At 30.9% G+C, this 17,806-nt stretch overlaps 3 protein-coding genes across 8 annotated transcripts; all 3 read right to left on the bottom strand.

Moving 5' to 3' along the window:
• Positions 1–312: 312 nt before the first annotated feature.
• Positions 313–5,292, bottom strand: LOC108345936 (casein kinase 1-like protein 3). Of its 6 annotated transcripts, none has more exons than XR_008244998.1 (18): positions 5,106–5,291; positions 4,947–4,987; positions 4,738–4,807; positions 4,456–4,604; positions 4,111–4,206; positions 3,929–3,999; positions 3,630–3,691; positions 3,482–3,545; positions 3,295–3,379; positions 3,094–3,220; positions 2,680–2,762; positions 2,548–2,605; positions 2,337–2,452; positions 1,976–2,169; positions 1,687–1,883; positions 1,161–1,296; positions 784–868; positions 313–693 (listed from the first exon to the last, which is right to left on the bottom strand). XR_008244998.1 is itself a non-coding variant. In XM_017584797.2 (15 exons), exons 1-14 carry the CDS (start codon positions 5,179–5,181, stop codon positions 1,987–1,989), a joined length of 1,281 nt encoding a protein of 426 aa, XP_017440286.1. In that variant the 5' UTR covers positions 5,182–5,292; the 3' UTR covers positions 351–1,883; positions 1,976–1,986. The 6 variants fall into 6 exon arrangements, 1 of the variants encoding a protein (XP_017440286.1); XR_008244997.1 differs by having other exon boundaries at positions 1,277–1,296; XR_008244994.1 differs by lacking the exon at positions 1,161–1,296.
• Positions 5,293–5,999: 707 nt separating this feature from the next.
• On the bottom strand, positions 6,000–7,427 carry LOC108344983 (probable xyloglucan endotransglucosylase/hydrolase protein 26). The gene is made up of 4 exons (XM_017583528.2): positions 7,231–7,427; positions 7,009–7,109; positions 6,685–6,878; positions 6,000–6,562 (listed from the first exon to the last, which is right to left on the bottom strand). The coding sequence occupies exons 1-4, from the start codon at positions 7,412–7,414 to the stop codon at positions 6,154–6,156; spliced, it is 888 nt and encodes a 295-aa protein (XP_017439017.2). The 5' UTR covers positions 7,415–7,427; the 3' UTR covers positions 6,000–6,153.
• A 2,592-nt stretch (positions 7,428–10,019) lies between these two features.
• LOC108345487 (aldehyde oxidase GLOX1) lies at positions 10,020–12,755 on the bottom strand. Its single transcript, XM_017584069.2, has 3 exons — positions 12,349–12,755; positions 11,362–11,522; positions 10,020–11,199 (listed from the first exon to the last, which is right to left on the bottom strand). The coding sequence occupies exons 1-3, from the start codon at positions 12,541–12,543 to the stop codon at positions 10,020–10,022; spliced, it is 1,536 nt and encodes a 511-aa protein (XP_017439558.1). The 5' UTR covers positions 12,544–12,755.
• Between the last annotated feature and the right edge of the window lie 5,051 nt (positions 12,756–17,806).

The raw sequence follows: 17,806 nt of genomic DNA, 5'->3' as shown, positions 1-17,806 counted from the left end.
ATAACTGATTTTTTTTTTAAAAAAAACTTAACAAAAATAACTATAAATTTTGTTGAAAATGAGATAAAGGAGAGGAAAAAGTTATCCTTAACACTTAAATTTTTTTCATTAGTTTACTTAATTAAAATATTAAAGTTTCCTGGATCCAAAGTGAAAGATAAAATTAAGAAATTCATCTTAAAAAAATTATGTAACGGTCATGATTGGTCAAGATGTCCAAATGGAGATATTTGAATTACAAACAGTTAATATAATCTAAATACAAAAATGCAAGTTTCATTTAGCAAAGAGTTATTAGAAGAGACCAATCAATAGTCAGTTACTTCAAACTTTGCTTCTAAGAGAATATCTACAAACGTTAAAAATGTCTTTAACTGAAATAACTTACACAAGGAATTAAACTTCGTTTCTATGCATGTATTTCTCACTCTACGAAAATGAACTTCCTTTCTATGCATATATTTCGATTTAAGAGGCCTACTTATAACCAGCAAGAATAAACTCAGACCTTCGAAAATCTTAACCAACATCCATATCACAAACAACATCAAAATCAATTGTCAAGCTTGTCACAAGTACTTCCCCAAAGTGCTATGTACGAATAGGTATGTTCCCGTTGACAATGACATCCGTATAACACCAATTGTCACTCATATCTCACCCTTCAGACAATATAGGTTGAAAAAAGAAATCCTGCAAAAGAGAAAGTGTGAACTGATTGATAATTAAGCTGCTCATGCAATTAGTTCTATCATGCACTAAAAAAAATACAGCAATCCGAACCTTGAACTACATTGACACAACCAGATTTCATTCATCCCAAGAATGACTATAGTTAATCTGGCTGACCGTCAAATTCAAGCTACACCTACAAGTAAAAAAGTGCTTTTTGAGCAACATAAATAAAATTTTGAAAAATAAGAAATATGAAAAGAGGTAATCTAAAAGAGCAAATCGTTGTTTATCAACCATGGATAATTGAATAAAATTCAAAATTTGACAGTGACAGGTCCACTGGAGATTTTTCTTGAATAGCATCCAGATTTAGACTAAAATGGAAAAAACCAATGATGAAATACAGATCTTAGAGATTAGTAATCTCAGACTAACATAAAACTACAAGTTGGAAGTATTAGGTAGTAACTGCTACCAAAAACTACCTTTGGTTTCTGTTAAGAAATCATTATTTCAGGAATCATTCTGCAATGATTATGCCTCTGATTTGATAGTTAGATTCTCTTAAAACATGATCACTTTGACAGGAATAGCAACTTACCATCATCGGAGGCAAATGATCTGACAGTGATAGAAGAAGTCAGAACACCAAAATAGTTGATAAATATTTATGAGAAAAACTCAGCTAAAAATTAATGGCTAACAAAAGCCAAAAACTAAAAATCAAATATATCTTATCAGACCCACCTGAAAATATACTACAATTCATAATATCATCAATCAATTTAAACGAAACTGTGCACCATATATATATGTATTTATATATCATATGGCCAAATGATAATTATCATCAAGTAAAAAAAAGGGGAAACAAGGCTACATTCACGCATTAATTTTACATAAAAACATGGATACACAAGATTGCTGCGTGTCACATTTGAATTCTATCTACATCAAAGCAGCCAAGCCTGGGTAGTCTGTAATTTATACCAAACAATCATTTGCAGTCACCTTAGGAAAAAAAGCAACACAGATGGTCTCAGAAGATGACTAGCGTTGAAATTTATCATCCTGGCAGCACATTTGCAGTCTCCTGGATAGATCACTTGAAAATTCTTGACCAAAAATGTAAGGTTGAAGCAAGCAAATATCATGAATTTTTGCAGCTTCATAAATGTGTACGGGAATCTTCTATATCAGAACCAAACCTGGGAAACAGCATAACAGGAAGTCAGCGATAGATTGGGGCACAGTGATAATAACACTCGCTGCAACACATTTATTACGAACCATAAATTACCATATCGGTTTTCATTTGGCAGAAGACATGCGCTGAACAGATGAAATCCAGCTACTTGAAGGGCCAATTTTATTACTTCCTTGCCCGTTTACTATGTTTGCAGCTTCAGTGGACAAGGCAGGCTTCAAAGAGTTCCTTTTTGAGGTGCCAGCAAGAGAGTATGAGGTAGAGGGTATATTTGCTTCACCAAAAATCTACAAGTAAATGAACAAAATAATTAAATCATGCCTGTTAAATGTTAAAAACTGATCTCTTCCATATTGAAACATAATAGCCTGCAACTGCAACTAATGAATTGTCTCTTAAGTGTTCTAAGACGATCATAGCAAAATTCATAAATATTTATTCAAAGATGACTTACATTCTTGTCAAGAGGCTTTTCAGAACCCAGATTTTTTAAACCAGGTGATTTAAACTGAATTTTAACACCGGAACCAGTTACATTGCCTGATTTAATTCGTTCTGCTGAGACATCCCCTGAATAAGCATTAATGCAGGTCAATAAGTGATAATGAACAAGACATGTTTAAGCAGAATCACAAAGTTATATAACTTATTTCAGATGAACCAACCTCGATTGTTGTCCACATCCATTGGCACTACAGGACTGCTGCTTGCTCCAGGGACCGTCTGTAATATGACAAAACAGTATTATAAGCATGGGCGCACTCAAACCCCTATACACGTAAGGTAAATATACTTACAGACATGCGAGGTTGGGCCCTATTCTTTTGTGCCTGCTGGTACTTTAAAATAGTCCAATCAAATACATAATCAAAATCATAACCTGCACATACCAATAAGGATAAGTTACATAAATGTAGATAGAAAACAAAGACAAATTATTGGACACGAATGATGTTGCTTAGTGCTTCACACTAAGTATGTGTGTATAACATAAAGATTGCAGAGTTACAGATAGCATCTATATTGCCTTTTTTTTCCTTTTTATTTTAAAAACTCACTTCCTTTCTTTTGATATATTTAAAGGACATGTTGAATCTCAATTAGTAGTTATATTAATATCTTCCATGCCTAAAGATGCTATTCCAAAGGAATATAAACACAATCCTCCAAGTATGATTCAATATTATTCAAGAAATCTTCAAAATAATCACCTTCACGAGCAAATAGATCCCGAAACAGGCGCTTCAAGAATCCATAATCAGGTCGCTGATCAAAGGTCAGAGAGTGACAATAATGAAAGTATGAAGCAAACTCTACGGGATGAGATTTGCATAAAACCTGTGGGAAATAACAGACAAATAAGAATCATGACACTTCACATCGATAAATGTCCAAAATATCCAAATACTAACCTCAATAGGAGTTGCTACTTTCTTCTCACATATTTTATCATACTTTTGCTTCTTTGTTGCAGCCTTTAGGTTTTGCCAAGGAAGGCTAAACACAAAAGTTAAGTTATTTAAAGTTAACACATTTCATTGTACTGCTCTCAATAGATAAATGTTTGTGGAAGAAAAGTATCATGAGAAGAATGTCTACCTTCCTCTGAGAAAATACAGAAGCACATACCCAAGTGACTCCAAATCATCCCGTCGACTTTGCTCTACAAAATAAAATACAAATTGAACATAAGTAAAATTTGCATTTTATGCGCAGTGAAGAGCTTAAATAACCTTTTCCGACTTACCAATCCCAAGATGAGTATTGCAACTTGCATAGCGAGCAGTCCCTGTTAAGTTTTTGTTTTCCCTGTTCAGTACAATTTGTTAGCATTAATTCTGGCATATTTATCAGGGAAAAGAAGAGAATAAACAAAGAAAGAAATACTCTTAAAAATCTTAAGTTTTATTCATGAAAAATTACTAAGAAATCACTTGGATATGCAAGTAGAAGACAGGACGAAAATTACATGACTCCAACATCACACACTAAAGAAAAAGGAAAGAAAACTAATTCAACAGAATACTATAGTATAAAGTTAGTGACCTGTAAGGAATGTGGCGATTAGTTGAGGAGTCCCTATATCGTTTTGCAAGCCCAAAATCAATTATGTAAACCTGACAAGTACAACGTGAATACTCTTCAGTTGATGCCAACAGATAACTGAAGGAATAACAGTGCAAGTCAACCACAAATGAATGAAAACTTTAACATGACATGCTAGTCACCTGGTTTGCCTTACGACCAAGTCCCATGAGAAAGTTGTCAGGTTTTATATCCCTGTGTAGGAATCCTTTAGAATGCACATATTCGATTCTAGTCATCTGCACAAAATTAAAAAAGAAAAGCAAATTCAACATCAAATGCTCACTTCACCAACCTAGTATCACGACGCACAAAAACTTACAACACAGTGCCACCGACGGCAATTTCTTTTTTCTAAGAGACTAAATAACAGAACAAAGCTGTAAAAACAGGTTTTGCTGTCCTTTGAGATGAACCCATGGACAACTAGCAAACGACACAGTAATCCATATGTCCAACAATAATAATTTAAAGAGATGGCCGGTTACCATTTGATCAGCTAACATCAACACGGTTTTGAGGGAAAACTTTCTTCCACAGTAAACAAACAGATCCTCAAGACTAGGTCCCAGCAAATCCATAACAAGCACATTATCCTCTCCGTCGACACCACACCATTTTATGCTCGGGATGCCACCTGGATGAAACAAATGTAAAACTTCCAAACCTCACCATCTTCCTCACAGTAAAACCCTCGACCTCACACACATGCACCATACGGACAATAAAAATTAAGTCAAATCGCTTAAAGCAATCAAGAAAAAACATACTTCCTCCCTGTAGAATATTGTAGAGCTTGGCCTCGTAAAGCAATTGTGGATGCTTCGTTTTACTGTTCTCCTGCAATACCGAACAATTTTTTTTAACAGAATCGAACCTAAACCTCAAACACGAAATAACGCATCCAATAACAAGCGAATTGAGCAGAAACAACAGGACTTCAAATTAAACAAAAGAGCAGGAGTAGAAAGCAGCGTACGATCTTGACCGCCACAATTTCGAAGGTATCAATATGCGTCGCTGCGTAATTGAATTGAATCGCAATCAGAACCCAATAACATTAACATCATCAACAACAATTGCAACAATAATAATTAGGAAACGAGATTCGTGATGAAAAATCGAGTGAGAGAGAAACCGAGGTAGATTTCGCCGAAGGATCCGCTTCCGATCTTGCGACCTAGCTTGTACTTGGCGCCAATGATGCGTTCCATGGCCTTAACCCTATCGACGGCTGCTGCTACAACAATACAAACAAAGGCACGCTTCGATCCCAAAGCAGCAACACCCAAAACCAAACCAAACGAAATCACTGGTGGAGAACAGAACAAACAAATACGCACTACAGGGTATTTTTGTCTTTCCACCTCTTCATCCTATTTCCTTCTCATTTCCTCCAGCCCATATTTTTAAATCCAATATACTTAATTAAAAGTTTAAATTTCTTATTTTTGTAAACTTTAAAATACATATAAAATCAAAATAAAATATGTAATCATAACAAAATTAGTTTTTCAATCATTTTTATTACGTGTTCTGTAAAAAAAATCAAGTTAACTTTGATTTTTAATTAATAGTTTTTTTTAAGTAAAAACTAATTTAAAAATAAAAAATGACATTAAAATAGAAGAGATAAAACAATGACTATTTTGCTTACAGTTTTCTTTGTACAGTTTCTTTATTTTTTTATTAGCAAATAAAATTGACACAGTACAAAATTGTAAAGATTAAACGATGATTACTCTGCTTTATTACCTTGAGATGTGAATGTGTCATGTTTTGCTGCAGAGCCAACATCTTTTTGTTTGCATTATTCTGATTTGAGTTTGTGATTATTTGAAGATATTGACACAATTATGGAGTGTGACATCACTTATATATTATTATACTATGATAATGAAAGCCTCTATAGACATGATCGTCAACCTAGTAAGCTTTTAGATAAATGTATCAGTAAAATCATTGGCAACAGTAAAAATTTCTTCCAGAAGTGGTAAATTATTAATTTACTCTTTATTAATATTGGTGTGTGACTAAGTACCAATGACATGGAATGAATATGATGCTGATTTGCAGTACAAAATCCAGAAGGGAATCACAGATTGAAACACATACAAATGGAACAAAAACAAAAGCAATAATTGAATGAAAGAAAGCATTTTTGATCTTGCAAGTCTCTCTGGTGTTTAGAATTGTGACTTGAAGCATTCAGGAGGCATCTGTCCATGGAACCTTTTGGTATCTCTGCAATAATCATAGATCATGTAATTGTTTCTGACCCAATTCAGCTGACCCTGTTGAGCATAACTCAGTTGCTTGTATGTGGGAGAAGTCCACCAATTGGCAGGGATATTTGAAGAACATTGGTTGATGCTGATTGCTCCATTCCACTTGCAAGCCCTTGCTCTAAAATGATTCAATCTAGCTATGAATGGTGCACCATTCCAATTGGTCTTAACAAGTCCACCTCTTGTTGCCCAATCATCTGCATTCCATAGACTGGTATAAACCTTCATTCCTTGCTTGTTTGGGAAAGCAACCCCCTCATTTTCATAGTTACGGTACACCCTGATTGGTATACTATCAATGTACCACCTGAGGTAGCAAGCAAATAAATAACATAGATCATGTCATGACACAATTGAAAGTGAATAGTTCCTGTACAAATGATGTAATTAACTCAGTGCTGGGAGAGTTTTGATAGTTTATCTACTCACACAACTTCAACTGGGTTCCAGTGAATGGTGTAATTGTGAAAATCAGCAGTTGGGTCAAACCAGAGATAGAATTGTTGTTCCCTGCTTCCATTTCCTAGTGTGAATATGTTTGTATGCACAATGTATGGTTGTCCTGAAATGTTGCCTAAGAACTCAAAATCTATCTCATCATGTTGGCTTCCTGTAGATGAAAGCTGCACAAATTTATGTGTTAAGTATTTGGTCAACACTGCAATTTGATGAAGTTAACTGATTTGAAATTCACTACATGTTTTTTCAATAGGAAAAGATCAGGTGTTTCATTATCTGCACCATTGAACTTACATAATATGCAGTAACTGTTCCTGCAGAATTACCAGGAACCAACTTGATTCGTGATTCAATACTTCCAAATAAGAATGCTTTCTTTGTTTGAGCTGCAGATCCTGAAATTCAAATACAACACCAAATATTTCAGATTAAGATGATAATATAGAGTGATTAACTTCTTTTAACATTGTTTGTATTGGTTGTTAATCTTTTGCAAAACTACTAGAGTTTTTTCACCTGAGGTTTTATCCAACACAAGCTGAAGATCTTCACCCTGCATTGATGCATGTTGAGAACCCCAAGTGATATACATGCTTTTGGAGAAGGTGGCATCTACCATGACTATGCTAGATGCCACAGCACAGAGGAACAAAACCACCAACAATTTTTCAAATTGTGCCATGTTAACAGACATGAACATGTTTGATGTTTTAGAAGTGAAAACTCCAATGCATTGTCTCCTGGTTCTTGATGTCTTTATATAGCATTAGCAATGTCACATTCTCTGAGAAATATTTGACCTTTTCTTAGGATTTTGTTTTTGAAATTGTTATTTTATAAGATAGTCAAAATTCCAACAGAATTAACCTCAGCTGTCATAAATAAGTTTGACAACATTAGCTGTCCTTTTGGATTGTAATTATTAATATAAAGATCAAACTCAACTTTTAATACATACATTCAATATTCTTGTATCTGATGTTTAAGTACTTTAGACAGTTATCATGAATGGATCATAATAGTAAAGTTTATATTTGAAAACAAATATGCAGTAAAGGAGTTTAATCAGTAAAACAAACACTGCACTTTGATTTTGATGATCAGAACTTGAAATTTTGTTTTGTGATGAATTGAGAACATGAAAGCAAAAGAAAGAAAACAGACTTAGCTGGAACGCGGAGAAAAATGTCGTGCCAAAGTGTAGTGCAATGGTGGTAGGAAAAGTTATATCCAGCTACCATTGATGAGTGACCACCAAGGTCGTGCACACCTGATACAAGAAAATATTCTTTTTTAGGAACTGTTTGTGCTCTTTTTTTAAGATTAAGAACACTTTTTGTTTTTTAGTATATTATCTGGTGAAGTTGCAATTCATAATTTCTTTTTCTAAAGAAAAATTATTACCTTTTATTATTTTCTTTCTTAAAAAAGACAAAAATTTATTATTTTATGACCATTTTACTTTTTTGTATTGTATGTGAAATAAATATAAAAATGTATTATTATACCACTATTTTATTTTAAAAGAAACATTACCTTAAAGTTTAAATGAACAAAGATAAAAGTACACGTATTTCCATTTATTTGATAAGTATTACAAGATAAAAATAATCATAAAAAATAAATTTTTATACTTTTTAAAAAAAAATTAAAAAAATAATGATATCAAATTAATGTAAAATTTTTGTGTATATGAAAGCATCATTACTGGTTTATGGTTTTCCATATTGGGATTTCTTTTATCAAGAACAAATAATGCAGAATTGACTAAGTCAGTGCAAAATCTCTCATATACAATCCCATCTCAAACTAAGACACTGCAAAATCTCTCATATTATTGATATGATAAAGAAGTGCTAACATTTTTCTATACCCTAAATTTATTAAAATTAATTATTGAAGTCTTGCAGTTATATTTCTTGAGTTTCTTCTTCATGCTTCATTTTGTGTCTGTTAGTATTTCCATCTTATCATAATAATAAATATTCCTTTGCAAGTATTCAACCTTAAGTAATTAAGAAAAGTGTTCTATATATTCAGTTTATTAAAATTGAATTCATGATTGATTTTTGAAAATTCAACTGAAGACAATAGTGAATACCTCTATAAAATTGATAGTGATGGTTATCATTGATATTGAAATTTTGATTTTTGTTTGGAAAAATAAAGATGACTATTTTATTTAATTTTTAAATTTAAAACTCTTTAAAATTATATGAACTAAATTAATTTAATTTGTATAAGTAAATCTTTTAAATTTTGTAAAATTGTACTTAGAGTAAATATTAATTAAGTTGTTTAAAATATAGGAATTAATTTAATTTATTTCCAAGGAGTAAATATTTTAAACTATTTAAAATTATAGGAGTGAATTATTTTAGTCCTTTAAATTGTTTAAATTTATAGGAGTTAAATTATAAGAAATTTATAAAGATTAAATTGTAGGAAATATTATATGTTTGTCACTATTAACTAATAAGATTTAAAACTTGAAATTTTGTTTAAAACTATGATTTGGATCTTATAAGTAAACTTCTTAAATTATTATAAGAACTAAACTGTAGGAAAATTATTGGAAATAAATTATACATTTACTTCAAAGACTAAATTATAAGATCTAAACTTTGATAAATGATATATAAATGTAAAGTTTTATATTTATTTTAGTTGAACTAAGTCAACTGTGTCAAAATATATATGTCCATATGCTTTATATTTATTTTAATAATTTTATATTTAATTTTGTATTTATGGTATTGAACTTTAAATTTAATAGTGATTGGACATTTAACTTTTGGAGATTAAGTTTAACATATTAACTTTGATAGGATTTTGATTAAAGTAATTTATGTTATTCTTTGAATACATACTTGACTCTAGTGCATTATAAGTTATTATTTTCATTTTTGTGTAATTTTAAATTTAGTGTGAAAAATGCTATCATCTAAGAAAATAAACATAATTTATATATCACAATAAATTATAAGAAAATGTTAGACTTATTATATGTGTTTTCAAGAAGAATTACAAAAGTAAAAATGACATTATCGTATTATTACAATCATAATCAGTATTAATAATTTAAGTGAAAATCTTACAAACTCTATTATTCACCAACTTCAACACCTGCTTATAATAGTTGTGGTGAAGAAGTTGAAAAACTAATCATTAAGCTTGAACTAAAATACTTAAACTTTTACAAAGACTAACAAAGGGTGCGACAACAACACCATTTTTGTTCTTCAAAATAACATGATTCTCTAGATATGAGAAACTACAAAGAAAAAAAAAACTCCATGTTTGACCTACTGAAGATGCACCCACATTGCCTCGCTAGGAACCCCACGGTTGACAACGAACAACAAGTAATATCCTGGAGGAGCCACCTGAGGGAACGACGGTGCCTTTGCCAAAGCCCTGTAAATCCCTTCGGAGCTTGGAATGATGATAGTTCCAAGAACCAATAACCTCTGACTCATGGAGTAGCCATGAGTGGTAAAAGGAGGAAAATACAGGGTGATCTTAATGTCGTGCATGCCCAACTTCTGATTCATATATTTCATCCTGAACTGTGTCTCAAAGTTGTTTCCATATCTCAACCACTTCACAGAAGAATCCTCAATAATTTTGGGTCTATTTGCATCTAGGTTTGGGTCCAAGTAAGGAGGAGAGAATGCCTCGACCCTAGTCTCAGTTGGGAACTTATCAACATCCTTGTAAGTATTATGAGTGTTGCTACCACCAACCCAGATTTTTCCACTGGGAAGCACTGCTGAGGTTGAGTGATACATTCTGGCTATCGTGGTTGGATTCAATGTCTGAAACCTTTGACCCTTAGGCTTCTCTGGCCGATACAAAACTGGTGTGAAATTAGGATCATCAGCATCCCACCATGCAGCTGTTCCTTTCTGCGCACCATTGATGAACAAGAGTTGTCCGTTAGGGAGAACAAGAAGATCCCCCAAGGTTCTTGCTGAAGGCATGTCTTCACGGTCCCATTTAGGGTGCTTTTCTGTGATCACCATTCTATTGCAGTCTTTGAGAGCTGGAAGGAATTGTTTTACTGTTTCAGCCAAGTGGAAACTATCATAAGTGTTGCCACCACATACCATGACCTCAATCTTGATTTTGGAACTATCAATTTCAGTAGGGTCAAGATTTATGGGGAGCATAGCAGACACGCCTGAAGCAGGGTAGTTTCGAGAACCTCCGGGGAGCACTGGAAAGATGCGAACCACTTTGTTAGTGTTAGGGTTGAGGAGGAGGGAACGGTTATTGGCGAAGACAAAGAGATTGCCATCACTAGAGAGATGGACAAAAGGGTAAAGGTTGTTCTCATCAATGTCTGAGGTCTCATAGAGGAATGGAAAAAAGATTGATTTTTCAGTTTCTTGCCCCTCCTTTGGAAAGAACTCATAGCTAAAAGATCTACGACCTCCTATCACTATGAACTCTCCATTGGGAAGAATAACTTGAGTTGCATACCTAACATGCAAGAGTTCAAAAACATGTCAATAATACTGGTTTATGCAGAAAAAGGTAAAAGATCAAACCTGGTGTAGTTTTACACTGACATCTTCTTAACTGAATTTGGAAATTGAGCATTATTATATATTTATATTTATAGAAGTACATATATATATATACCATCTGTCTTCTTTAAATTTCAGAGGATATTCCCTCCAGTCACAAGTTTTGCAACCGTAGTAGTATCTAGAAGTTTTTCCTCCGTCACCGAAACCACCAGCAACCAGTAGGCTACCATCAGGCGCAAGCCCACCACATGAACACCACGGATCTGTCTTCACCTGCACCATGGTAAACTCTTCACATTTGGAAGTGTCAAAAAAAGGAAAAAAAGGATTCATGGTAAACATTACATTACCTATCACTCCTATTAATTTTATGTGATAAAAGTATCAGCTTGATACATGAAAAACATTAAACCAGCCTGGGATTTTGTGAGATCATACAAGTTTCTTTACTTGCATGTTTTCATTCTTTAAAGATAGTTTATTTGTCAGTATAATGTACAAAAGGTATAGTGTTACTTTAAGAAAAAATACACGCATGTTTTAGTATAAGAAAAAATGATAAATAACAAAGGAAGACATAAGAAAAAATGTATAAGAATAATAGTATAAAAAATAAGGATTGTTTTCAATCTCTAAACTATTACTTTCTTTTTACCACACTCAAGCAGTTTTACATAGCTTGCTTTTAGGAACTTTAAATTTTTTTTTCTCCTTCGATATTTCAAGATATCCCGATATCTTTTAAAAACAAAAGCGGGACGGATAGGTTTAAAAGCAAATAATATATTATATGTATGATGATTCATCTTAACGATGCCATTTAATGGACTTGAGATCGAAACATTGATGCAAACATTCACGCAAATCCTTATATCAATCTTTTAATGCTCTCACCTCACTTAAAAATTGAGATCTATGGATGTTTCAAATTGACATAATTTCACATCTAAATTTAAATTTAACCCTTCAAATAATAGTTTTTTGCATAATATATGGTATTGATGTTATGAATTATATTTTAGTTAAACAACCTATGTAGGTAAACTTTTCTAATGATCATTAATAACGTCAAAAAAGAAGAAATATGGATGGTACCAACCGTGAGTGCTCTAACTTGATTTGTCTGAATATCGTATTCCATTGCATGAGCATAACAATCATCTTTGTTTTGTTTAAGGTTTTCATCATAGAATTGAACACATGGCATTTCTGGTGGATAACGGAGTCTAGAGAGACGATAAATAGTGGCATCATAGACATTAACGGTGTTATCAGGCATCAATTGAACGTGCATGGCAGAAACACCCGAGTCTTTTGAAATTAATTCCCAGCTCCCTAAGAAATTTGTTTCATAATCAGGTCTGTCACCACCACCATCCGCAACACCAGACTCTTCAATGGCTGACAGAGGGAAAGGCTTCGTATGCTTTGGATGTGCAGCAATCTTATGGAAAATATTCTTCAATTTATCTTTGCCTTTATGTCCCTTCGCATCCACCACAAGGAACAAGACAGTGAGAAACAAAAGAATTATGTATAAACGTGTCATTGTTGGATCACTGTGTTTGTTTGATTTCATGAGAAACCTCGAAGATCTAGGAATGATGGACTAGACTCGACATGTTCTTTGTTGAGAGAACTTGGGTGTGCCTAAGTTCCGTTCTATGGTCTATGTTTCTATCTAATAAGCCTTCTTGCATGTGGGTTTTCCGATGATCATTGGTTGTTCAAGCATTTGCCAAAAGTAGTACATCAATGTTAGCCATTGGAGATAGCATTATAATATATGGTAATTAGCATTTTTCTCTTCTAGCATTGGATATAACACACGAGGTAGAACACTCGTTTTCTTCCTAACAAAACATCCACTTTTAGATAATTGTGTTAAATATCTCACATCAAGGCCTTTAGGAAAATAATACTATCAAGTAGGAATGGATTCATAAATCAGCCCAAGAGAGGAAGCCAACTAATTTTTTTTTAAGTTATTTACAAATAAATTTCTATCACCATATTTTAATTTTAGATTATATACTTATATATAATGATAATAATAATTAAAAATAATAAATTATTTTTTTATTAGCAACAACTAATATATAAATAAAAGAATGGAGTATTTAGAATGTCCCATTTGTATAAAAAAGCAAATATGTAAAAAGGACAAGACTCCTCACATCTAGACTTACAATCCTACTTGATCATTATCATGAGTAAGTTCATCTTTTGTCCTATTTTATCTTTTAAAAAATTTATTTGCATGTCATATTCAAAGGCAGAAAATGAATCTCTATTCAGTTAAGATTGTTAGAGTGTGTTCTATCAATGATCAAAATTCACTATATGTTGGTAGAGTAACTTGTGTGAAGTATAGTCTATAGAGTTTGTGAGACTTGAACATGTGTAAACTACCTTTTGGGAGTCTTATAAGAGCGTTTATCGAGGTAAAGGAAGCTAGTTATTACATTTAAATAGTTGTATTAACTTGATATGGTGAACTGATTATGTAATTGTCATTTGTATAGTAAAATTAATCTGCTTGAGTTTTTTTTGTTTAATCATGTTGATGTGTGAACAATGAATTGTGATTTTATTGATTGAAATATTGTTTTTAGGTTGTTTTAGTATTGTTGTTCGTGGAGCTTTGATTTGGCTAGGATTATCCAATATGATCTATTTGATGGTTATTTTGAACTAAAATAAGGTATTTTAAACTAAGAAGGAACTAAAGTTGCATAGATATAATCAAGTTGGATAGTTTATTTAAGTCAATTTGAGAGTTAAAACTCTGATACAACATCGATACCACAAAATCATTGGGTGCCACTTGTAGGATTTAAGTTAGTGAACTCTAGTGGTCCACAAAATTGGGTGCAACTTTAGGATCGTTGAACGCTCGACAATGAACTTCAGGGTATTAGATGGTTCGTTGGTCGTGTTAGGCACTCACTTGATAGTGAGCACCACGGAATTTGGTGTTAGGCACCAAGTGTAAGGCTTTAGACGCCATCTTGTTTTAGGTTATGTGTTGTATTAGTGAAATTTTGATTTCTGATTTGTTAGCCATTGGATTTGGCTTAAATTTTGATAGATGGTACTTGAAAATAGTTCTTCACTTTGATCGCTCAGATTGTCAATTAGAGGTTTGTTGTTGAAGAAATGATTTTTACCATTTAGATATACTTAATGGAAATATTGTAATTGAATATTATTCTAATGCAATAGAAAATAATGAGGAATTATTAACATGTAAATTGAAATAAGTAATAGGTGATTGATGCTATGAGATGAGTTTGGATTGCGATAAAATACATATGTATGACATGGTGTGATGATTTAATATTATATGAGAATGTGATTTATTTATTTTTGTTTACTCTGAATTAAGATTATTATGAATGGAATGATGAAGTAGTTATTCTTAAGGTGTGAATACTATAATGAGTTGATTTTGTGTGAGATGTATTGACGATAAGAACTAAAATGAGATAATCTTGACGCTACTAGTAATTGAATTCATATAGATGAAAATAACTAGTTGTGAGAATCGAAAGAAGTTCATGTCTAGAGTGTCGACGAACTCGTGAGATGTAGAATTTACCCTACTATATGCTTTATGGATTGGGGAACACTTCGTATATGTTATAGTTATAACTCTTGAAAGACATGAGTAATTGAACAATAACAAGTATAGGGTCTTAAGATGTTGTTTAATATACTAGTTCTCTAGAGGTTGTGATTGTGGTTCTTGGTATATATGAATGAGTTATGAGAGTCTTTAAGTTTAGATGTATTGTATAAATTGATGTAAAGTTATCTAGTGATTTTATTATTATTTTTATATAAGCTAAGTTTTTAAACTACACTAACTTATCATATTGTCTGTTGTACCGTGGTTTGTCCACCTATAATGATAGTATATTATACATAAGCATAAGATAGTACAATTGGGATATTTAGGTATATAATTTTGTATTGTATAGATTTTCTGATTAATGAATTATTAGTTATCTTTCAAGTTTGTTTTATTTTTTTCATTAAGGATCTCTAAATATATTTTATGTACTTTATATTGATGGATACTTTTTATTAATTATATCATATTTTAAATTAGTAAGATGAATTCTATTAAATTGAGATGCTAGAAGCAATCAATTTAATTTATCCATATAATTTTTTCTGAAGAATTAAAAACTTCAATTATATTTTAAATTTAAAATATAACTATTTTTAATAATAATATAATATATCACAAAATTTTCCATCAAAATTTTAATTTCATACAATTTACTACATTTTTTTCATTTTCCTCATTTAAAAAAATACTTTTTTTTGTACAAATGGATGAAAATATAATATTATTTTTTAGTTTCGTTATACATATTTATTATTAGATCGACAGAATACATATACAAAATTAAAATATATAAATATAAGAGCAATCTAAGTAATAAAATTCATATAATATAGTAATTTAAAGATAGAGTATACAATTAGTTTTTTTTTAATAGAGTGAGATTAAATATTTAGCTTCCATATTTATAATATTATATGACAAAGAATGGATTCTCTTCTTTTCAAAGAATGTATGACAAGACGGAGACATGATATAAAAAATAGAAATAAAAGGGAAAAGATGAAGGTAGAAAGTGATTATGTGAAAGTGTAGCTTTAATTAAGATTATTCCCAACCTTCGGTAAAAACATAAAAGAAGAAACAAGAGGATGATGATGCACAATCCCTTTCTTATCTTTAGAAACAGTGTTCAGTTCATAAATTTACTCGGACATTAATTATTATTTCCGTCGATATTTTTGTGAAATTTTATCCTTTTATTTTTCATTGCATATCCAATTGTTTTATGTTATCAACAAATATTTCAATTAATATCTCGTAGTTTTGAACTTGAATTGTATTTAATAATGTTCAATCATTAAAAGACGATTTACATTTGATTGAAATATTTTTTTGAAATAAAATTACCTGAAACTTACAGAAAAAAAATTGAATAAAAGATTTATAATTGAAGGTTATTTTATAATATATATAATTATGTTTTGAAGATTATTTTGTAATATATATATATATATATATATATATATATATATATATATATATATATAACGATGAGACACTTGGTGTACACTTTTATTTATTTATTATTTTACTTCTAATAATATAATTCTTAATATTAACAAGAGCAATTATATAAAATTGAATTATTTATTATATTTTATCCATTTATTCAATTGATTTTTATTTCTTCATTTTATTTTTTGGTTTTTATCCTATGCACTCTTTAATATTTCCATTGTATTGGTTCTTTTTAATATTTTTCATTTTTTATTTATTTTATTAAATTTTATTCTTTACTATATATTGTTCACTTACCTCGAAAAAATGAGAAAAATACTCAAATAGAGAGATAAAGATAGAAATTGAAAATGAATTGAACTTTAGTGCAATTTATAAAGAAGAAAAACCGTACATCCACAAAATTAAATAATGATAATGAAATACATGTCAAATATGATGTTCAAATGCAAGGATTGCAAACATGAATGACAAGTTATAAATTCACTATGAAGGAATTATTGTAAGATTCATACTCATAACATTAGTAAAAAATATGGATTTTAACTCGCGCATGTAATATCGGTTTGCAACCAAAACATAAAATTGTGCTGTAACAAATTTACAATTATTGTAAATATATATGTCTTAGTTCACAAAGAACCGAAGCCTACAGGATCTATGACCTTGGTTGTTTAGAGAACCGAGGTCATAGAGTACTTATGTTTCGGTGATACCACAAACCGAAACATAAAATAATTGAAGATATTTTTTAATTATTTTTTTGAGAAGCTTTAAGCAGCGGTTCTTAACAAAACCGAAGCCATAGAGTCCTTATTGTCTCGATTAATAAAATAACCGAGATAATGTCATGTTTACACTTTATTTTAACCTATGATTGTCTCGTTAGGCTACGATTTTTTTAGGGAACTATAACCTATACCAATATATGCTACAAATTTATTTGAAAAATAGTGTACACTTTGACAATATTTTAAAAAATGTCATCTCATTAACATATGCTACATTTCCCTATAACCATAGTTTATCCGCTCTATTGAATAAAAGGAAGTAAAATATTAAAATACATTCCAAAATTATTTACTAAACCTGTGATATATATATATATATATATATATATATATATATAACACATTCTTCAAAATCTCTCTTAAAATATCTCTCCTTAAGTTATATAATGTAAACAAAATTTAAAATTTCATAAGTCATTATTGTTAATGTATTTCTTAAACTCCTTTTCTTTTTATTATTCAGTAGGCATAATCTATCCTAAATAGATATTTTTTTTTGGGTCTTGTGTGTTTAAAATGCTGATTTTTAACCTTGAATTATGATATGCAATGCACTCTCATTGAAACTGGTGTACACATTTTTTATTTATATATCTTTTGAAAAGTATATATTTGATGTGAAAGCAAAATTGATCTTGAGATTCTTTGAGAATTATGTGCAAGATATGCAC

The sequence above is a fragment of the Vigna angularis genome, chromosome 8 (assembly GCF_016808095.1).
Source record: "Vigna angularis cultivar LongXiaoDou No.4 chromosome 8, ASM1680809v1, whole genome shotgun sequence".
Classification (NCBI taxonomy): domain Eukaryota; kingdom Viridiplantae; phylum Streptophyta; class Magnoliopsida; order Fabales; family Fabaceae; genus Vigna; species Vigna angularis.
Note: the sequence above shows the minus strand (reverse complement) of the source record. Positions and strands in the feature narration are given on the sequence as shown.